We start from the raw sequence: 23630 nt of genomic DNA on the forward strand, positions 1-23630 counted from the left end.
TGGATACCATCCCCCCCGCATACTCCGCTTGGTTATCGTCACTCTATGAAACCTCCAAGATAGATTTGAATAGATCCTGTAGAACCCAGTGCCTCACATTTTGGAAACTTTTGATAGATTGGAAGTGAAGCTTTCTTCGGCTCGTTGGGGGTTCCTCCCCCCCCCCCCCCCCCCCCCCCCCCCCCCCCCCCCCCAAAGATCCGATGATTATGCCCTTATACTCCATGGCTTAGTATTGTGGTCTGCCCCGACTCCGTTATTTACCTACTGGCCAAACAGGCATGAAGTTGCCTAGAGGAGCGTTAACAAGGTGCAACATATCTCCCGCCAACTCGTAATAAGTTCTGCCTAGTTCGCGAAGCGGCCCAATTATCAGGGCCTTGCTCCCAATGGCAGTGAGGTGGTTGGTGTGTTTTTTTTTGCATCTATGGAACAAGTTTCGGGCAGATGAGGATATAAAAAAATAAAAAAACTATGCACTGCTAAATTATACCTCTTTTGACTTGCCATTCTGATTATTCGGATTTAAGTGTAATCCCACTTGCTTGAATGCAACATTACTCTCATAATATGGAACTTGCTGTTTAGTTTAGGAAACACAACGGAGAACAGCATAGGTTCTTGGAGGGAACAATGGAGAGGGGTACATACTGCTGCATAATTTTCAAAACATTGCAAGACAATTTTCACTTAGATCAATTGTTGACAAAACTAAAATTGCATGCAGAATTTTGGTCGGCAAGTTCAAATCTCGCAGTTTTTCTATGCTCTATGGTAAGTGCATGAAAACTGCATCAAATAAATTGTCGCAAATGTTTAGAATTTCATACAAATGAAGCATAGAATAAAACACCATAACCTTTGTGAAGTTTAGCAAATAACACCAGAAAGGGTGAAAAAAACTTTGCAACTTCTCACACCATTAATTAGAATTTGTAATATACTTACCATAACTTGCAATCTGGAAAACCTCTTTTAGAGTCAATATTTCTGTAAAAAAATGTTGAAACAAAGTCATCAGTAAAAAGTAGTTAAGACTTATATTCGCAAGTAAGTTTAACTATGATAATTTGCCTAAAACCACATATAAGTAGTGAGTGATTACCTCCATTCAAGGGTTTCAAAACTATGAGTTCAATTAGAAAGCACCATTAATATTCAAATGGTGATCATAACATGAAAACGTTTGAAAACAAAGAAGATACTTGTGCTCTAAGGTTATGGCACCAAATCTGAATTCACAGGATCAGGACAAACACTCAAGGGAAAGGTAGAGCAGCCACCTTACTCCTATGTGTCATAAATTTACATTTCCAGGGCTGGGCTTTCATTTGGCAGGCTAATGACTTTTTGGAGTTGTAATCTTGGTGTGCTTCTATTCAACCAAATAGAATTGTTAAGAAGAGCGTTGGCCTAACAGAAAAGACCACGGCTGCAAACTCAAAGGAGCTTGTACCACAAAAAGCTAGGGGCAACCCTAGGAAGAAGCATCAAAAGTATCAAGTGGCCGGCACGCAGGCTTCTCCGTACATAAAACAGATGGCGAGACACAGACACCACCTTTAACGTTTTAGGTAAGAAAATGTGAAGACAGCATGTATAAGATGGAATGTATTGTATGCAATAATATTGTAATTGAATTTATATAGCGCTTATTACCCCCGACGAGGCGGCAAAGCGCTTTTTCGGTCAGTAGCCCGCTACTCAGGAACCCAAAAAGAATGAGTGATTATTAGTATAGTGAAATATGAAATGAATTTGAGCGGTGGACATGTTAGTCAGTTATTTGGATTGAAAAGGATAGTAGCGAATTAGAAGTGGGAAGGGTCTGGAAAGAATTTTTTTGTTTTTTGGAGTTCAAAGCAGTAGGAGGAGGTTTGGGATGGAAAACAGTCTTTGCAAAGAGATTTTTACATTGCATTTGTTTAGCACTTATCTGCCTTTACCATGGATGCCTTTACAACACATTTAGGGTGTATGGAGGAATTGGTGGCCCCCCCCCCAAAAAATATTAAAAATATATATGTATATTTTGATACACATACATATATATTTTAACTTACCTTAGTAATGCATGGTAATAGCATGCGAGGTAAAAGCACATGCGTGCTAAACAAATGCAGGGTGAGAAATGCATTTTAAAGGCATGCAATGTTTTTACTAGCATTGTACCATCACACAACCGTTTGGGATGAGTAAAAGGAGGTGGAGAGGGAAGAGTCAGGGAGAAGGCTTGTTTGGGAGATCAGAATAGTACAATATGTATGAGATGATGCAAGGAGGGGTAGAGGAGGGAAGAGTCTAGAAAGGGTTATTTTGAGGCTCATAGTAGGGGAATGAGGTTTGGGATGACTGAGAGGGTAGAGGATATATTGAGAGAGGTACAGGGTGAGAAATAGGGCAGTGCATTGGAACAAATAGGAGAATGAGGTTGGAGATGAGTCAGTGAGTTGAAGTAGAGGATATATTGAGAGGCAAAGGGTGAGAAATAGTGTAGTGTATTGGAGAGAGTAGTAGAATGTGGTTTGAGATGAGTCAGAGTGAAGGTAGAGGTAGAGGATATCTTGCGAGAGGTATAGGGTGAGAAACGGAGTAGTGCTTTGGAAATCCTGAATTAGAAGCAAAGCAATAAATATAAAGATACATATTGCATGGAAGGTATATGTGTATAAGAAAGGTACTATATATTGATTTAAGTTGTATTTAATAAACTCAGACTTACGTTTTGCTGTACTTTGAGTTAAAAAAAATTGTAATTCAATAGTAAAGCAATTGTAGATAAATAGTAATGATAAAAGATTTACTTATTTATGCAGTCACCTATATACATGTTAAACATAGAATAATATAAGTAATATGTACATTTGTTAAGCAGAACTAACAAATACCTATATATTTAAAAACAATCATTATACACGTTTATACAAATGAAAAAACACATATATAGGTACACATCAATAGTTCAAATAAATTCTTATATACAGAGGGCTATGTTGTATATTTATGTTTGAGTATGGTGGTTATGTGGGGAAGAGGCACCTCTTGAGTAGTCTTCTGAAAATGAGGTAGTTATCTGTGGATCTTATGTTTGGGGGTAGGGTTCCATAATTTGGCTGCTTGAACAGAGAAGGTTGTGCCACCTATGTTTTTTCTTGTATGGAGGAATTTTGAGGTGAGGTGCCAATCTAGAGCGGAGGTTCCTTTGTTGAATGTATTTGGTGATTTTATTCCTGATGAAGAGCGGTCCTGCTCCATGTATCGCTTTGTGGGTGATAGTATGCAGCTTGAATGTGGATCTTCTGGCAACCAGTAGCCAATGTAGGGCCTTCAAGGCAGGGGAGATGTGGGCTATGGCTTTATATGTAATAGTCTGGTAGCTGAGTTCTGAATCCGTTGTAGTCTTCTTATAGTTGTTTAAAGTGATCCATGGTAGAGACTATTGGCTTAATCGAGTTTGGAATAGTGATAGTAGCCTGAAACTTGTGTGGAAATCCCAGGTGGTTGAATATGCATCAGAGTTTTTATATTATCAACGCTAGATCTTGCTAGTTTGTTCACTTGGGCATTCATTGATAACTTGGAGTCCATGGTAATTCCAAGGTTTCTTACTTCCTTTGATACTTTAGGGATCATGGTTTTTCTAATCGCCACACGTGGGTATTTCTGTTTTGGAAGCATTCACTTTGAGATGGCTCCATGTCATCCACTGCTCCATGGCTCTGAGACAACTGAATATTGGAGTTTTCATGTCTTTGGAGCTTTGCAGTTTAAGGAATATTTGTGTGTCATCTTGATAGTTAGTGAGGTGAAATTGATTGATCAGTGCCAGTAACGACGTCATGTAAATGTTGAAAAGCATGGCTGAGATGATAGAGCCTTGAGGGACCCCTGCTTTTGTGAAGTACGGTTTGCAAGAGAAAAGAGGGGTATGGATGACATTAGTTCTGTTGTGAAGGTAGGATGTGATCCAGTCTTGAGCAGTCCCCTCTATACTGGCTTCGTAGAGTCTTTATATTAGAGTGTCATGGTCAACCATGCCATGTCAAAGGCCTTTGAGAGGTCCAAGAGAAGAAATGCAGCAACCCCGTTCCAGTCAACGGAGTTCTTAAGGTCACCCCAGTTGGCAATGAGGGCAGATTCAGTGCTACTTCCTGGATGAAATCCTGTTTAGAAGTCTGAAAGTATGGAATTATCTTCAATGAATAGTGAGATCTGGGCCAATGCTGCTCTTTCTATCAGTTTGCCCAGAAAAGGTCCACTTGTAATCGATCTGTAGTTGCCGGGGTTAAACGGGTCCAGGTTTGTTTTCTTTAGTAATGGGCGTGTGTATGAATTTTTTCGTTCTTCTGGAAAGATTCCCGTAGTTAAGGAATTGTTGATGATTCGTCTTACTGGTGTGACAGCATAGGTCACTGGATTGGGCTTGACTGATATGTTGAAGGTGGTGAAGATCAGTTCCAAAAGGTGTCTGGTTGGGTGTGGGGGTCCTTTCATATGTTGAGAAAGGCCACGGTTCCTAGGACGTCAAAAACGGCTGTTGTGCACGGGTCAGAGCGGTCTTCCAGGTGTAAATTCCGGTGTCCAAGGAGGATGAAGGTATAAGAATCGAGGATGTGGAAGCGATTAGGTCTGTGATTGTGTCAGCGAAGTTGGTGCAAGGGCCTGGTTGTGTGATGAGGATGTCTCTCTGGGTGAAGTTGGCTGTGATGTGGAGCTTAAATGCCAGGTGGTCCATTTTTCTGGGGGTTGTGCTAGTGATGGAGTCCTTGATGGCAATACCGCTGCCAGGCTTGTGTGGTCTGTCCTGCTCTGTGATCTTGTAACCGACAAGGATGAATGTGGCATCATCGGGGGCAGATGCGAGGTTCATCCAGGTTTTCAGGTGGAATGGCACTTCTGGTACGTGGTCATTTAGTAGGTCCTAGATCTCTGTGGTGCGTTTGGTGAGAGAGTGGGTTTTAAGGAGTATGCTGAAGCGAGAGAAGTGTTGTGTTGTGTATGGTTGGTTGGTAGGTGTGGGAGTGAGATGCTCAGGAGTTAGGTGCTGGGTGATGTGTACTGGATGTGAGAAAGTGCAGGAGAACTTGCAGATAGTACAGGAGAATGCCTCTTTTGGAGTTGTGTGATACAGGGCAGGGACTGGGGTTGATAGCACGCACAGAGGGTTGCAGTGGGGTAGCAGTGGGGAAAGAGGACCAAGGTTCCTGGCACAGGGCACGGATGGGCTAGTCTTTGGCATGACCTAGGCACACCAGTGCCGCGTCCGCCATCAAATAGGTCCTGGGAGGAGGAAAGGAGGGTGGGGGTGGTGTGCAGGCCTATGAGCGGCGCTGGGGATGAGAAGTGGGAGAGCAGAGAAGATGGCAAAAGAGGTAAGGAACTCCCAGGGAGGCAAAAGAGCAGGAAAATGCCAAAGAATGGGATGAAAATGATTGGTGAGCGAGAAAAGAGCAAAAGTGGCAAATAGGAAACAAGGACAAATGAGTGAAACTGGCAAATAGAAATCAGCCAAAAAGGAATAAAAGTGTCAGATGGAACATAGGAAGAAATGATTGAAAGTGGCAAACAGACAACAAGCAAAAATGAGTGAAACTGGTAAACAGAGAACAAGCAGAAACGAGTGACAGTGGCAAATCGAAACCAAGCTGATATTAACAGGAGAGGCAATAAAACAGGAAAGGCAGCAAAGGAACCATGGCAATAGGCTAAAAGGAAACATGAAAGACAGAACAGAAAGAAGTAGGGGAGGGAGAGGGAGTGAAAGATGAGAACTAGGTGGTGTGAGGCAAAGCGAGAGCCTTAGATGCACCTGAGAGGGGTTCCGCTCATAGACCAGGCACATGTAAGTCCTTGGGTTAAGAAGCACATGACCCCATTCCATACATATGCTCATATCCAGAACCCTTTTCTGATCTCATTGGGAGATAAATCATCTCTTCAAGCCTTTGTAATACAGGTTTATGATTACATGAGGCATGTAACAAGTTAGTAATTTAAAATTAATTAAAATTCAAGCTAAACAAATGTTATACAATACCTTTTAAATCTCTTTCTTTAAATTGACTAATTGGAAACATCATGGCATCAGCTAACTGAGTTGAGAGGACAGCATGACATGAGCTGAGCTGCAGAAAAACAATTAAAAAGATATTACTTTAGCAATGCCAAAACTGAATCCCAATGGTGATTTTAAAATAGAAAGACACAGGTTCATGTTTGTAGGGACCACAAAGTAGGCTTGGGCAATAATATTATGACTAACTGAAAATCACAGTTATAACTGGGTCTTTTCAGGTAAGCTGGAGTTGAAATTAAGGTGAAGTGTAATGAACCGATTTAAAACTGTGCAGAAGAAGACAGGTGCCACAGGGCAGAGCTTCTAATTTTCCTATCTTGTAAACATGCAGGGGAGGACTAATTCCTGAGCAGCAGTCTTTTTCATGATGTGACTGTCCCTTACGAGTTTGCCAGATCATTAAGTTATTAGGGGTATTCAACAAACCACTTCCTTCCTTTTTAATAAAATGAGTAGTCTGAAGATATTCAAAAAAGGACGGTCGCCTTAAAATGTTGGTTCTAGTTATCACCTCTTGCCAACTAATAACCCTATTTTGGACTAACAAGTCTCTCAATTCCCGAAACCCACACAAATCCCATTTTTTAATCTTCGACAAGCTTAACGGAAGGCCTATTTTACTACATTCAAACAAACTTAGATATTGGAAACCATCAGAACCATGTTTTTTAAAAAGCAGCAATAAGCGCGTTGTATATTCTTTCAATGTCTTATACCTCGATTTTTGGGGAGTTTTGCGGTCTTTAAAAAAATTGGGATTTGAGAGCCTGCTTCTTGAACCATCTTCTCCAAAAAAAAATTGTCTCTTGTCTGATACACCCTCAAAAGACCTGCCACTATATCAAAAAAAGCAGCTTCGTAGTATGTTTTTAAGTGGGGTAACGCTAACCCTCCTTGGTCTATTGAGAGTTGCACCGCCGGGAGTTTAACTCTAGGAGTTTTATTACCCCAGATGAATCCTCCTTAACATTGTTTCTAATTCTTTAAAAAAAGACAGATTAATTTTTAACGGTACATTAGTGAACAAAAATATAAGTAAAGGCAAAACTGACATTTTAACCATTGACACCCTACCAATCACTGTCAGAGGTAGCAAGAGCCATTTATCTAACATATGCTTGATTTTATTTTTCATTCTAATGTAATTTAGTTCTAAAAGCATATCATACTCTGCAGTTACAAAAATGCCCAGATATCTTATTGGGTCTCTTCTCGCAGCTTGAACTTGCAAGAAATTAGGGAGAAATCCTGTATCTGTATTTAAAGCAAGGACTTCAGTTTTTTTAGCATTTATCTTATATCCCCCAATCTTTTCATAGGCTTTAAACTCTTTCAATAAGTTCTCAACTACCTTCTTTTCAGGAGCAAGATAAAGAATAATGTCGTCGGCAAATAGTTTTAATTTAGACATGCCGATGATGGGGGGCATGATAGCTACATTATCCCTGATCCTTGCCACCAAGGGCTCAATAAAAAAAGTAAAAAGCAAGGGGCAGCCCTGCCTAGTGCCTCTAGTTACATTAATCCTACCGGCCTGTTGTGCGTTAATTATTACCTGAGCAGAGGCTCCAGAATATATATTATGTAACATCTTAATTATTTGAACCGGGAATCCAAATTGGCCGAGGGAATAAAATAGGGCGTCCCAGTTCACCAAGTCGAATGCCTTTTCGGCATCGACCATTAAAATACAAGCTGGTACCGAATTGGTGTTCAGATAGTCCAATGCCTGAATTAGATATTCCGTATTTGTGGCCATATAACGTCCTGCAATAAACCCGGTCTGGTCATAATGGATTACTTCCTGAGCTGCCAGGACAAATCTTTCTGCCCATATTTTCATAAAATTTTTATAATCGGAGTTCAAAAGGCTGATTGGCCTGTAAGAATTTACATCATCCTTTTTTTTAATCTTTTTTTAAAAAGCATATAATTGTCGATTCTTTGAAAACCCCAGGGACGGTACCTCCTAATTTAATATGGTTAAATAATTTTAATAGAGGTTGTTCTAATTCCGCAAGAAATACTTTATAAAATTCTATAGGGTACCCATCCTGGCCACAAGCCTTTGCCCCAGCGGTCGCCTTAACACTTGTACGAATCTCTGAAACAGTTAATTCCCTATCTATTTGTACCTTCCGAAATTCCGAGATTTTAGGAATCTCTAAATTCGCAAAATACTCATGAATCTTTTCTTCCTCTACCTGATAGTTTGTGGAATAGATTCTCTTAAAAGTGGTCTAGAAAAATCCCAGAGATCTTCTCATTTTCCACCACTTCGATCCCACTCAGAGGGTCCTGAATTTTCAGTATATGAGAAGACTCCTGTTTTTTTCTTGCAGAATTGGCTAGTAATTTCCCAACCATCTGACTGTCTTCATAGATTTTTTGCTGGAAAGTTTTTGAGTTATTTATTTCTTCGAGAATAAAAAAATCCCTTAAGCATGCTTTAGCTTGCTCCAAATGGTTTGGTTGAGACTGAAGCTGTAATAAATACTGCTCCTCGACAGTAGATTGTAGTTTTGCTATTTTTAGTTTCCTTTCCTTCGCCTGAGCGCTTGTGAACGCGATTATCTTGCCCCGTGCTGCTGCTTTAAACCCACCCCTAATAACTTACTAAATAACCTTTATGGTAGGAAGAGCAGCGGGATAGGGCAGTGGTATAAATTGCTCCATTGCTCTGGTCAATCCCCACTCATTGTTAAACATCTGAATAAAGTAAGTCTCTCGACCCAGTGCTTTTTTTCCTTGAAAGATTGGGAGGCTCTCTGTTTACTGGGAAACAAATCCTTGCGCGCTGCCAACTATAAGAGGATGGCCTTTCTGTCTCGTTGGTTAGCCTATTATACGCCTGAGGCTATGGCAAGAATGTTTCCTGGAACAGAAAACAAGTGTTTTAGATGTTTAGCACACGGCCAGGGAGGATGGTATCATATTATTTTTGCCTGCCCGATGTTGGAGTCTTTCTGGAAAGAGATATTCGCGCAAATTGAATTGGCCATTGGAAAATCATTTCCGCCTACGGTAGAAATGGCCTTGTTTGGCATAAGCAAGGATAGAAGCAATATCAAGAAATCGGACGAGGTATTTATATTTATATCATGTGCGATTGCTCGCTCTTTAATATTACAAAACTGGAAATCAAGGGAAATTCCATCACTAATAAAATGGTTTAATAAGACGAGGAGAACCTGTCTCTTTGAAAAAGCATATGCGGGCGGAGTAGGTTCTATTAAGAGATTTGAAAGGAATTGGAAATATTTTGGGGATTTGGAACAACTGAAGGAGGGATGAGCAGCAAAAGAAGGATAAAGATAAAGAAAGGGTCAATACATTTAACTGCACCAGCACTTCTTTTAGATACCACTTTATCATAGTTCTTTGCACATGCAGTAGCACTTTATTGCAGGTTTTTGCACTTTTTTGCAATGCCACTTTATAAATTGCGGATTTTGCACAGACCCTTCTTGATAAAATTGTTGTTTGTATTCCTTTTTAGTCGTGCTTGATGAATATCTTCCCCTTTTCCTAATTCTCATGTCTGATATATATATGTATATAGATGTCTTTCTTTTTTTATTCTTTTCTTTTTTTTTATTTGTTAATGTTTTTTTTTAAGTCTGTTTAACCATTGAAATGATTATTGAAAAAGAAAATTGTAAAGATGCGTTGTACCATTGATCATCCATTGCTATGTTCAATAAAAAAAAATTAAATTTTTTTTTTAAAAAAAAAGAGTTTGCCAGATCATTCTACAAATAGTGTATTTTATCTGCTCCTAATGATTCTAAAGACTCTCCAATCCCAGATGTGCTTCTAGTTGTGGGGGGTCTCTGTTTTTTTTATCTGAACTACCCTGACATTCCTCTTACGACTTAGCAAACTATTACTGCCTCCTCCAGTGGGTCTTTAGGCATTGTGAACAAAGACAATGCTAAGATTCTTAATCCTCAAAGGAGAATCTCACTAAAATGCTCTCTATCTTTAGTCGTGTAGACAAAACTTCAGTTTCTGCTACGCTATTCTCTATTAACTCAGGATACACTTTATGTTCTTGCCCCATGTGCATTACTAAACTGGATATAGACAGCATTGCTACTGGTCTCACCACCCTCTGAAATCAGACAATGATATCGGTCCTGCCTTTCCCAGACAAGAAGACTAGAATTGAGGTCACTGGCTAGCTCTCTTACTTTATCAAAGTCTATTTTGAATTTTGCCCAAGGTGATATTCATCTTAGTCATGCTACAGTGGTCTTAGCACTGCAGGGCTGTAGAGAAGCAAAACAGCATCCCTCATACCTGTTGACCTCTCTGCGGCCCTCAACAATGTCCCTTTAAGTTTAGTAACAGAGGCTGTGCTCTGGATTAGCTGTGTTTCTTTCTAGCAAAAAGTGTTCAAGTCATCTCTCTCCATCCACACTCCTCTTCCTTTAAATCTCTTCTGCGGGGTGGGGATGGGCCAATTTTCAGCTTGAGCTTCACAATTCAATATTCGAGGTGCTAATTTGAGCATTTATACTTCTACTGATGGCACACAACTCATCAGCCACACAATCAGTGACACTAACACATATTGTTCCAACTTTAAAAACGGCTCCACTGCCAAAACTGTCAGCAAACAATATGTGACCTTTTGCCTGCCCATTTGAGACCGGTCGTAATATATTAACTACTCGTTATCCTTTATGAATCCCATCAATAAGATTTTCTACCTGCTTCTTTAACCTCCAAATTCTCAGAGAAATAAATCTTCTTCTACTTCATTCTTCTACACTGAGATTTGTCAGACCTTAATATGAGCACATCTGGACTATTGTAATTAATTTTTCTTAGGTCTTCCTAAATATTGTTTTCCTTCGTACCTCAATATCGACATGTCCGGAAAATCAAATTCTTTTCTCTTGTGTCTTCCAAGATAGCCCTTGTCCCTTCCCCATGTTGTGCAAACTTAAGAAGTCAGGTTGATAATTAGGCAAGACAGAAAAAAAGAGCATGTCCTCATATTAGGTAGCTCCTCACTGGCTACCCATCAGGAAACATTCTCCATTTAAATGTTTAAGCCTCTGTTTCAGAGAGCTGAATGACTGCAATCCTACCTTCCTCCCCCATCATTTTCTTGGTTTGTACACTCTGTTCCTACTCTGGTAATCTTATATCTATTGCCTTGGTCAAGAAGGCCTACCTTGGCTGAAGTTCTCTCTTATTTCTCATCTACCAGGTCTGTCTCAAACTCTCTTCCCACCTATCTAAAGGCATCCCATTCTTTTTTTTTGTTTAGAAAAGGAATGAAAAAACGGGCCATTTTAATAACATGGTGCCCATATGATTGGTCTGCTGTGTGCTTCTCCTTTTTGATGCTACTTCTCCAAGATGCCCTCTTCCAAGGAAGCAGAAGAGCTTCAGAACATTCTACCACCGCTGGGTAGAAAGACTATGATCTGATGTGCCAACGTACATAGATAGAAAGAACTCATTTTTCTACATTAACTAAACAGAAAGGCGGCCTGCTATCTATAGACAAAGCAGCTTAACCTTATCCTATGTTTACAGTGAGACAGCTCCTGCAGACTGGTTAGCGTAATTAAATTATGAATTTAGAGGTAGTGGGCTTCTTCTAGGTGAATAAGAGTGTTGTTGAACAAAGCTGTGCAGAAATCAATCTTTATGCTAAAAAATTAGGCAAATATTAAGAGACTATAGCATACTGCCATGGATAAAATAAAGACCACAGGCAGGAAGAGGCTTTCTTAATTCAAATAAATGTCTTACTTTCCAGCATAATTATAACTCCACAAAAGCGCATCTCACTGATCCAATCACTGGGACAATCGTGTACGATTTGAACATCATAAAATGAAATTGGTCTCCCTAAGCATGGTCCTTTAATGTTCCAGCCAAACGTCTGCTTAACTGAGACAAATGACAAGAAACCTGATCCTTTTTCCAGGACCTAAAATGAGTCAACAAGCGCAATTTTGCACTGCCAGAAGAATATCAATCTGTTTCTGATGGAGAATCAAAAATATAGTGCAGCACAAAGTCCTGAAAAAACATTACCATTAACCAGTTGAATTGAAGATAATGAATTTGAGAAGAGGTCAATTTTTGATATATTATAGAGATAGCAATATGCTGCCTTAGCTGTTGCCTAGACTTGGAGGACGAAATATAGCTTAGTGGTAAAGTAACAACCAGATTTCGAAGACTGACCTGGGGATGGAGGAGTATTCAATTCACAAGGGCAAACAAAAAAACAGCAGTACAGGAAGCTACATACCTATTATAAAGAGGTCCCGCTTATAGGAATTTATGACAAAAATAAATAATGATCACAAAAGACTTTACAACAGTGGGATAAGCAGTGATAGAATGTTGGTCAGATGAAATACCATCTAGATCCACTTGAATTTGTGTGGAGACTTCATACATTTGAAACAGTGGACCAAGGGCTGCAAGTGTATGATGCAGAAGAAAAGAAGGCCTATAATGAAGGCTCCCTGTGACCAACTGTCTTTCAACAAGAAATACAACAGGACCATAGTGAAGGCAAGGGAACCTTCAGTATAGAAAATCTACTTGAGTGCTGAAACTCTTAGAGAAAGCTGCCTGAAAAAAGGGTGGACAGGGCAACAAGGAGGATCACACAGGAGGAGGAGCAGATGGGAGAAACAAGAAGGAGCTGGATGCGCACAGAGAAAAGAGGGGGGGGCACATGAAGGAAGGATGGTAGGGGAAGATGTAGAGGGGGTGGTGCAGGAGTAAAACGAAGAGAAGGACACAGAGGAGGGTCGGGAAGAAGCCAACAGAAAAAAACAGAGAAGTATTTAGTTGTAGAATAGAGCAATGCAAGCACTGAACTTGAGGCAGAAAGATACTGTAACAGACAGAAGCATCCAGTGACAGAGGATTACTCCTCTGGGCTGAGCCAAGATGTAACTGACCAGTCTCAAGCCAATGACTGGTTCAAAAAGCCAATGATTGAAGGGACATACCCAAAACCCACTCTAAATATATTGTAAGGAAATGTGATATCTGTGCAGTCAATCCAGGTCTAAATAGAAAACTGGCATGGCAACAAATGGCGGTGGAGTCACACACCACATCCAGACGTGGATGAGTAAAAAAGAAGTCGGACAGAGTGGACTGAGAGCTATTCCATTCAAAATGGGAACGCCAACAAATAACCCCCAAAACCTAGGTAATATGATTGTACAATAAGGTTTTCAACAAAAAATGATTTGTCTAACCATTGTTTATCAGAATGGATTTGGAAGAAATGACAGACTCATATCAGAGGGTTTATTAATTTCTCTCATCTTGTTGACTGCCTCTATCCTATTTTTGTCCCACTTATGAGTTCCTTTTGTCCATGTTTGTTTTTATAACGAAGCTATGTATGTTCTGGTTACTAAAACCATCTCACAACTGGAAGTACAGAAACTCATATTCACATTCAGAGGAGTCATTGTCTCAGGAAAGTTAGAGAGTGGTTAGGTGGTTGCAAAAAAAAACAAATGTCCATTGAATTAAACCACCACTAAAACACTTTAAGGGTATTGTAACATTACTCTAACTTTTCGATTTTTGTTTGCACAGAAGGATGTAATGCTGCATTAAAAGGGTGAAAAAAAAAATCAAATCACCTCTAACCCGCTTTGCATTTTCTGGGACTGTCTGCTCTTAGTTTTGAGATACTTGTGTAGGAGGTGAATATCGTAGTATTTGAAGGTTAATATTACATAATAGATGTCATTGGGGAGAACAAAACCTGCGCTTATTTGACTTCCAACACTTATGGCTTATTGTGTGCCTGTCTTCATTCAGCAAGTATGGCTGCCATGAGTTTCTTTTAGGGAACTATTGGGTTTTTAACTGCCCAGCCACTCCTGAAAGGACCCCAACTGCATATACTTACTTACCAGTTTGTATGGGTCTTAGTCAGTGACTTGTGTTTACAGTGAAGGGTAGAGTCAACCCCATAGTGCTCTTTTGAATTTCTCTGGCAGTCAATACTGTATTGTTAATGTTATCCAATTTAAGAGGCAAGCCTCTTGATTGTCATTTGGGCTACTCCAGTGGTATTCCAAATTATACAACATGAGCAGGACCAGGGCAAGCATCAAATTCCTCAATCCCTGTCTGCGGAACCCCCACATTTCCTTAACAAATCAGCTCCTGCATTTGTTGCTACCTAGTGATATGGACGCCTTTGGTTCCCTCATTACCTATTAACCAGACAATCATTGTTTTCATTCCATAGCAGGTACCTGTGGCAGGTACACAGGGCCTTGAAAAAGTAGGGCCACAGTAAACTGCCCCATCTACCCCTGCTTATGGCACCGACATGCTCACACATACTTTCAAGGCAGCTCCAGCATCTGGCACCAACTAGTGGTGAATGTCTGTCCTTAGCTACCTCATTATACATTTATGGCAGGATTTTTAAAGAAATATATACATGTTGATGCAGGCTATTGGAGCACTGAAAGAAGTGAAGTCCAGTGCAGAGTCTCAACAGACCCTCCCTTAAGATGACCCTGTTACATACGCACAAACACACACATACACGTACACACACACAAGCAGTAAGTACACCCTTGGTAGCAGGACAGCAAACCTCTGACACTCACATATTTATCAGGTATAGCATGAGCAATAGTAATGTTGGTTTCCCCCAAACACAGACAAGTACAGCTTGGGCAGAAACAATTATAGCTTCTGTGGCAAAGAGAAACACTTCCCCACACAATCTCTTTAAGGTTTCCTGAGCATGTCCCTTTTGCCCTCTCCACAGCCTCCCTAGAGACACTACAAAGCAGTGCCCATAAGCCAACCCCTGCCAATATCCAGTTGTCCAGCTAATCTGCAGAAACAGGTAGCTAGCCTCTAAGCATTTGCTTCTCCTCAATGTGGCATAAAATCTTATAGGTGGACATTTCCATTATTATGAAAATGTAACATTTTACAGTGAGGGAATATCATACAGCATCATTGTCAATAGGTTGGAAGTATAATACATAACTCTTTTATCGGACCTATGTACTTTTATTATATGTTTTGGTTTTTGGATTTGTGCTTTTATGGATATTCATTGTATCCGAATAAAGATTTTGAAATTAAATGAAATGACTCCTTTCCATCTACCGCCCCCAAGAACAACCCCAAACATTTAATTCACCTAAAACATGTAATTGCTGCATCTGGCAAAGTTTAATAGGTAATATTATCGTCATAAAATTGTATTTTGCCTGGTTTTATTTGGGATCCTGATGAACTGATGCAATGTTTAGAGACTGTTTTTTAACATATTTAAAAAACAATTGAGATGTTTGTAACTGTAATATTTTTGCAATACACATTTCTTAATTAATGAGTTTAGATGGTTTTCTGCACATTAATAATAAACTACAATTGATCATTCTGTTCATAAAATTGAATGCTTTTACAAGTTTCATTGCTGAGAGGGGGTTAACCAACTTTATATTTACTCAAGTGGGTTGGCAATAAAACGCATGAAGAATACAGTAACTCATTGTTTAAACTAGGCTTTTTTTCTTGTAACTTCCTCGTGGCCTTCCTTCCATCTCTCTTTGGAAGTCACCCTTAGATCTCCCCCATGTCTCCTGGGGTACCTCCCCAGGGCCTATGTTCCTGTCTGAAAAAAAATGTCCCAGGGCCCGTCCCCCGTGATCCTTAGGAAATCTACCCAGGTCTTGTTCTGCATTTCTCTGTGACAGTGTCCCGGTGGCCTGCCCTCCATGTCCATAGCGAAGTCCCACCTATCCTTCATGTCCCTGGGGAAGTTCCTCCTACACTCACTGCATACCTCCACTTCTTGCGTAATGCAGTCTTGTATGTGATTTCATAGAAAAATGATTTAATGCAATATCATTACTGAGAAATCATTTCATCTGAACAGTTTAATAGAAAATTTCAGGATGAATGTTATTTACCAATTCATCGAAACGAATTTATAGAAAGTTTTTAAATTGGCTTCTGCATACTTCTTTTTAAGATGTAAATGAAATGGTTGCATGTCTTACTTTCAATAAAATTTTTGTTGAAGGTATTTATTTCAATCATTTACATCGAGGGATAATATTTCGGATTTATAGTTTTTATATTTTCAACCGATTACTTTGGCTGTTTTTAAAACCCTGAACCCTCACCACCTAATATTATGTTATATCCACTTATAAAGCGCAACGAATCATACCTGAAGGTATATCTCTGCGCTGAGCCGGGTAATGCAGCCCATTCATAAAATAGCCAGGTTTTCAATAATCTCTTACATCGGGTGAAGTCCGTACAATATCACAGAACTTTAGGTAGTTGATTTCAGTCTCTCGGAACAGTATTAGAAAAAGCCCTGCCTCCATACCTTGAGGCACGAATCCGAGGGGTTACTAAAAAGCCTTGTCACAAGACAAATGGGGCAGCAGTATTTTGAACAACTTGAAGTTTTGTTAAGAGAGTGTTGTTAGCTGCCATAAGCAAGGCATTGCAATAATCCAGGCAACTGATAATCAGCACCTGGATCAACGTTCACCTCACCGAAGCCGGGAGCCACGGAAAGATTTTTCATAGACAAGTTAGGATACATTTTTACCCCTACATTTTTTGATGTATGATTAGGGCATGGGGCGGTGTCTCATTCCGCAGGCCACCAGTTGGAAGATCATAAATGTTGTGCCTTACCAAACAGTAATACTTTCGTCTTTTCACTATTCAGCTGGAGACAGTTCCTGGACATCCAAGCGGCAATGTCTCTCATACAGTTTTGGAAATGAAGCTTAGTGCTCTCAAAGCCCTGTTTTATAGAGATGATCACCTGTGTATCGTCACCATACGAGATTATTTCGAAACCTTAGGTTCTAACAACCAGAGCTAAGGGAGTAACGTAGATGTTAAACAACGTTGGGCTCAAAGATAAGCCTTGGGGCACACCCTTTAGAAAGAGGTACCTGCCGAGATTTAGAAGAGCCCTAGGTGGTGATTTGGGATCGATCTTTTAGAAAATTGACTAACCACTGCAGGAGAGTACCTCTGACCCCGATCCCATGCAGTTTGCTAATCAGAACTGTATGGGACACAGTGTCAAATGCCGCACAGTGATCTAGAAAGATCAGCATAGCTGGAGAACGGGCAATCACAGAAATCCAGATGGAATCAGTAACTGCTACCAAAGCCGTCTCCGTACTACGGGCAGCTCGGAAACCCGACTAGAGAGGGGTCTAGAATTGCAAGCTCTTCCAGGAACGCCATAAACTGTTTCAAGAACTTTTCCCAATAGAGGAAGAAAAGAAACCGGGTAGTAGTTACTCAAGTTATTAGTGTCTATATTAGGTTTTTTTGTATGGGAACTACTAAAGCAGTCTTCCAAACTATCGGTACCTTGGCCAATTCAAGTGACAGATAGAGCAGAGCCAGAGCCGCTGGAGCTAACTCAGCTGCTAGAGAGGCCACAACTTTCGTCAGAGAGGCTGACTTGGCGATCCGAAAAGCAGATATAATTTGTTCTTATGTCAAAGTTATAAATCTATCCAAATATGAAAAAAGATTGTCCTCAAGCAGTATTGGGGGGCTAACAATAGAAAGACTCTGATTCATAGGGCATTTTCTATCAATGGTCTCAACTTTGTCCTTGAAAAAGTCAGCTAACGAATTACAAAGTAATTGAGAGGCAGGTATTTCAGAACCACATGCATTGGGATGAGTAAACATATTGATCACTTAACACAGTGCTCTAGAGGTGTTACCCACATTATTCGTTTGGATTCAGATAAAACTCCATCTAGGCTTTCTAATAAGAGCATGGTATTCTTTGAGAGCGACTTTAATAGCTTCTTTGTCATTTAAAGCCTTTGACCATCGCCACAGTCTTTCCAAATACCTACAACCTGCTTTCAGCAGGCGCAGGCCATTGTCAAACCAGGGGGTGTGAGGCCAAGATGAGGTTTGTTTAAAAAGTTTATAGGGTGCAAGTGTATCAAAAGCTGAACCCTCACCAACCATAAACCCCATCCATCTCTGCGCCCTAAAATGCATCCCCGTGTATAAACTTTGATAAGCCCTAAACTGCAACCACCCTTGAACCCTTAAGATCCTTTCTACTCATCTCTTAACCTAGAACTCCTTCACTACCGCTATACTTCACCCTTTCCTGACCCCCAAAAACCCTTTCTACGCTTAAACACCACCAAATCCCTGATCCCTTAAATTCCTGCACCACCCCTCTAAACTCCACTCATCTCTGAAACCTAAAAACCCTCCCCACCCCTGAAAGCCACCCATTAATGACCCTAAACCCCCTCACCATCTTTTAAATCCTGTATTCCTGAGCCCTGAAAACCCTTTCTACATAAAAACTCCACCGATCCCTGAACCCTTAGAAGCCCACACCACCCAAAACTCCACCCATTCCCAAAACACTAAAAACCCTTCAACACCCGAAAACTCTACTCATTAGTGAACCTTAAAAACACTACCCTGTCCTAAACTCTACCTGTCTGTAAAACCTAAAAAATCCTAACATCCACCCCTACAGGTCACCCATCCCTGAATCCTAAAAAAACCCTCACCACTCTAAACTTTACCCATGCCTGATCCCTAAAAAGCCCTCACACCTCTAAACTCCGCCCATTTATGAACCCTAAAAACCTCTCATTGTTTCTAAACATCACCCATCCATGAACCCAAAAAGCCCTCACTATCCCTAATCTTCTCCCAGTTGTGTGGATTTGGACGTTCCTTAAAATTATATTTCCTTTAAAATCTTTCCTGTGATTTTCAATTTATTTGTATTTCTTTAAAATTGTCTTTCCTTAAAATAGTTTTTCCATGATTTGGTTTCCTACTTTGCTCCAATGTGGTTTCTAAGTTTTCATCTTTCCCTTATTACACATACAACAGTAATGCAGTCCTTGATATACTCTACCAAATTCCTGATTCCCAGTGAACTATGGATTCCCGGATCCTTTGGGTGCAAAGTAGCCACTCTGGGCCAGCTGAGTCTGTGGGAAGTCTGAAGTGACACTAGTGACCTGGGAAGGACACCACAGGTCCATTGTAGGGGCCTTGAAGTTTGTTACGTGCTCAGGCCAGTGGGGCTATTCATGCCTCAAACGGGGTCCACATCCCACAGGCATGTGAGTTGTTTGGCCCTTACAGAGAGTCAAGTGGGAAACGTTAGTCAAAGTCACACCAGGAAGGGATGGCCTCCTTCAAAGAAACTCATGGATGTCGAGTGACCTCCCATGGTTGGCTCAGGTGAGGCTGTGATGGGCTGGGATACATGTGAAAGCGGGTGAAGGTGCATGGCCAGGTCTCCTGATCCACAAAGCCACTCTTCAAACTGGAGAACTGAACAATGAAATAACCCACAGGAAATACTGTAAGAATTTTAAAAAAGAAAAACGTCTGAAGGTAAAGAACCTTTTCTGATCCCCAAGTGTTATCTTTCAGTCATTCCTACATAATCATGCATAATGGGACACTTGTATAAGTGTAATTATTTAAGGACCATAATCTTAAAGTCTAAAAAGGATCAAACAATACACTACAAATATAATAAAGACATACTTTGATTCAACAATGGACAGAACCTTGGTTAATTTAAGAACTGTGATTTTAAACAAATTCTGAAGCATAGGGAGAACACTCAAGTAATAGACAAAAAGAGGTAAATGTGTAACCCTTGGCAGCTATTGGCAATCTCTGTAATTAGGTGAACAATGTAAAAAAAAAAAAGAGTATCAAGCTCTACCATATGGCGGTATATGGGCACCATTTATTGATAGCTGAGTTTAGGAAGCACTATTTGTGTCATACATGTAACCTACAGGGAGAAAATTACAAAAAACAATTTGATGGACAGAATGTAGATCAATGTCTTACATTCACCCCAGTACAAGGATCTGGGCCTAAATCCATCGTTTTTTGCACTCCACACCACCCTGGGTTAGATAATGGCTTTATGCAAATCAGCTCTGACCCTGTGCCCCATGGGAACAGTCCAGTCCGAACTACACAGCCATATCTTTCCCAGACCGGAATCAAGCATCCGAGGACCGGACCGGTTTCGAGGTAACACCTCTCATCAGCCCGGCTAGCTTGACTCCAGTGGTGTGGAGGCTCTGGGACCCACGTCTGGGCTACCCCAGTACACTCAGGGAGAAAATTACAAAAAACAATTTGATGGACAGAATGTAGATCAATGTCTTACATTCACCCCAGTACAAGGATCTGGGCCTAAATCCATCGTTTTTTGCACTCCACACCACCCTGGGTTAGATAATGGCTTTATGCAAATCAGCTCTGACCCTGTGCCCCATGGGAACAGTCCAGTCCGAACTACACAGCCATATCTTTCCCAGACCGGAATCAAGCATCCGAGGACCGGACCGGTTTCGAGGTAACACCTCTCATCAGCCCGGCTAGCTTGACTCCAGTGGTGTGGAGGCTCTGGGACCCACGTCTGGGCTACCCCAGTACACTCAGGGAGAAAATTACAAAAAACAATTTGATGGACAGAATGTAGATCAATGTCTTACATTCACCCCAGTACAAGGATCTGGGCCTAAATCCATCGTTTTTTGCACTCCACACCACCCTGGGTTAGATAATGGCTTTATGCAAATCAGCTCTGACCCTGTGCCCCATGGGAACAGTCCAGTCCGAACTACACAGCCATATCTTTCCCAGACCGGAATCAAGCATCCGAGGACCGGACCGGTTTCGAGGTAACACCTCTCATCAGCCCGGCTAGCTTGACTCCAGTGGTGTGGAGGCTCTGGGACCCACGTCTGGGCTACCCCAGTACACTCAGGGAGAAAATTACAAAAAACAATTTGATGGACAGAATGTAGATCAATGTCTTACATTCACCCCAGTACAAGGATCTGGGCCTAAATCCATCGTTTTTTGCACTCCACACCACCCTGGGTTAGATAATGGCTTTATGCAAATCAGCTCTGACCCTGTGCCCCATGGGAACAGTCCAGTCCGAACTACACAGCCATATCTTTCCCAGACCGGAATCAAGCATCCGAGGACCGGACCGGTTTCGAGGTAACACCTCTCATCAGCCCGGCTAGCTTGACTCCAGTGGTGTGGAGGCTCTGGGACCCACGTCTGGGCTACCCCAGTACACTCAGGGAGAAAATTACAAAAAACAATTTGATGGACAGAATGTAGATCAATGTCTTACATTCACCCCAGTACAAGGATCTGGGCCTAAATCCATCGTTTTTTGCACTCCACACCACCCTGGGTTAGATAATGGCTTTATGCAAATCAGCTCTGACCCTGTGCCCCATGGGAACAGTCCAGTCCGAACTACACAGCCATATCTTTCCCAGACCGGAATCAAGCATCCGAGGACCGGACCGGTTTCGAGGTAACACCTCTCATCAGCCCGGCTAGCTTGACTCCAGTGGTGTGGAGGCTCTGGGACCCACGTCTGGGCTACCCCAGTACACTCAGGGAGAAAATTACAAAAAACAATTTGATGGACAGAATGTAGATCAATGTCTTACATTCACCCCAGTACAAGGATCTGGGCCTAAATCCATCGTTTTTTGCACTCCACACCACCCTGGGTTAGATAATGGCTTTATGCAAATCAGCTCTGACCCTGTGCCCCATGGGAACAGTCCAGTCCGAACTACACAGCCATATCTTTCCCAGACCGGAATCAAGCATCCGAGGACCGGACCGGTTTCGAGGTAACACCTCTCATCAGCCCGGCTAGCTTGACTCCAGTGGTGTGGAGGCTCTGGGACCCACGTCTGGGCTACCCCAGTACACTCAGGGAGAAAATTACAAAAAACAATTTGATGGACAGAATGTAGATCAATGTCTTACATTCACCCCAGTACAAGGATCTGGGCCTAAATCCATCGTTTTTTGCACTCCACACCACCCTGGGTTAGATAATGGCTTTATGCAAATCAGCTCTGACCCTGTGCCCCATGGGAACAGTCCAGTCCGAACTACACAGCCATATCTTTCCCAGACCGGAATCAAGCATCCGAGGACCGGACCGGTTTCGAGGTAACACCTCTCATCAGCCCGGCTAGCTTGACTCCAGTGGTGTGGAGGCTCTGGGACCCACGTCTGGGCTACCCCAGTACACTCAGGGAGAAAATTACAAAAAACAATTTGATGGACAGAATGTAGATCAATGTCTTACATTCACCCCAGTACAAGGATCTGGGCCTAAATCCATCGTTTTTTGCACTCCACACCACCCTGGGTTAGATAATGGCTTTATGCAAATCAGCTCTGACCCTGTGCCCCATGGGAACAGTCCAGTCCGAACTACACAGCCATATCTTTCCCAGACCGGAATCAAGCATCCGAGGACCGGACCGGTTTCGAGGTAACACCTCTCATCAGCCCGGCTAGCTTGACTCCAGTGGTGTGGAGGCTCTGGGACCCACGTCTGGGCTACCCCAGTACACTCAGGGAGAAAATTACAAAAAACAATTTGATGGACAGAATGTAGATCAATGTCTTACATTCACCCCAGTACAAGGATCTGGGCCTAAATCCATCGTTTTTTGCACTCCACACCACCCTGGGTTAGATAATGGCTTTATGCAAATCAGCTCTGACCCTGTGCCCCATGGGAACAGTCCAGTCCGAACTACACAGCCATATCTTTCCCAGACCGGAATCAAGCATCCGAGGACCGGACCGGTTTCGAGGTAACACCTCTCATCAGCCCGGCTAGCTTGACTCCAGTGGTGTGGAGGCTCTGGGACCCACGTCTGGGCTACCCCAGTACACTCAGGGAGAAAATTACAAAAAACAATTTGATGGACAGAATGTAGATCAATGTCTTACATTCACCCCAGTACAAGGATCTGGGCCTAAATCCATCGTTTTTTGCACTCCACACCACCCTGGGTTAGATAATGGCTTTATGCAAATCAGCTCTGACCCTGTGCCCCATGGGAACAGTCCAGTCCGAACTACACAGCCATATCTTTCCCAGACCGGAATCAAGCATCCGAGGACCGGACCGGTTTCGAGGTAACACCTCTCATCAGCCCGGCTAGCTTGACTCCAGTGGTGTGGAGGCTCTGGGACCCACGTCTGGGCTACCTCAGTACACTCAGGGAGAAAATTACAAAAAACAATTTGATGGACAGAATGTAGATCAATGTCTTACATTCACCCCAGTACAAGGATCTGGGCCTAAATCCATCGTTTTTTGCACTCCACACCACCCTGGGTTAGATAATGGCTTTATGCAAATCAGCTCTGACCCTGTGCCCCATGGGAACAGTCCAGTCCGAACTACACAGCCATATCTTTCCCAGACCGGAATCAAGCATCCGAGGACCGGACCGGTTTCGAGGTAACACCTCTCATCAGCCCGGCTAGCTTGACTCCAGTGGTGTGGAGGCTCTGGGACCCACGTCTGGGCTACCCCAGTACACTCAGGGAGAAAATTACAAAAAACAATTTGATGGACAGAATGTAGATCAATGTCTTACATTCACCCCAGTACAAGGATCTGGGCCTAAATCCATCGTTTTTTGCA

The 23630-nt window shown here is 41.8% G+C and overlaps 1 protein-coding gene across 2 annotated transcripts in view; it reads right to left on the reverse strand.

Annotated features, from left to right (window-relative positions):
- The window catches only part of APPL1 (adaptor protein, phosphotyrosine interacting with PH domain and leucine zipper 1), a 249693-nt gene that overhangs the window by 149046 nt on the left and 77017 nt on the right, over positions 1 to 23630 (reverse strand). For both annotated transcript variants that reach the window (XM_086939118.1, XM_086939119.1), the window contains exons 5-6: positions 6038 to 6125; positions 949 to 990 (exon numbers count right to left, since the gene is read on the reverse strand). In XM_086939118.1, the coding sequence (XP_086795244.1) occupies positions 949 to 990; positions 6038 to 6125 (130 nt within the window). The remainder of the gene's footprint in view (positions 1 to 948; positions 991 to 6037; positions 6126 to 23630) is intronic.

Source organism: Lissotriton vulgaris, chromosome 9 (assembly GCF_964263255.1).
Source record: "Lissotriton vulgaris chromosome 9, aLisVul1.2, whole genome shotgun sequence".
NCBI lineage: Eukaryota > Metazoa > Chordata > Amphibia > Caudata > Salamandridae > Lissotriton > Lissotriton vulgaris.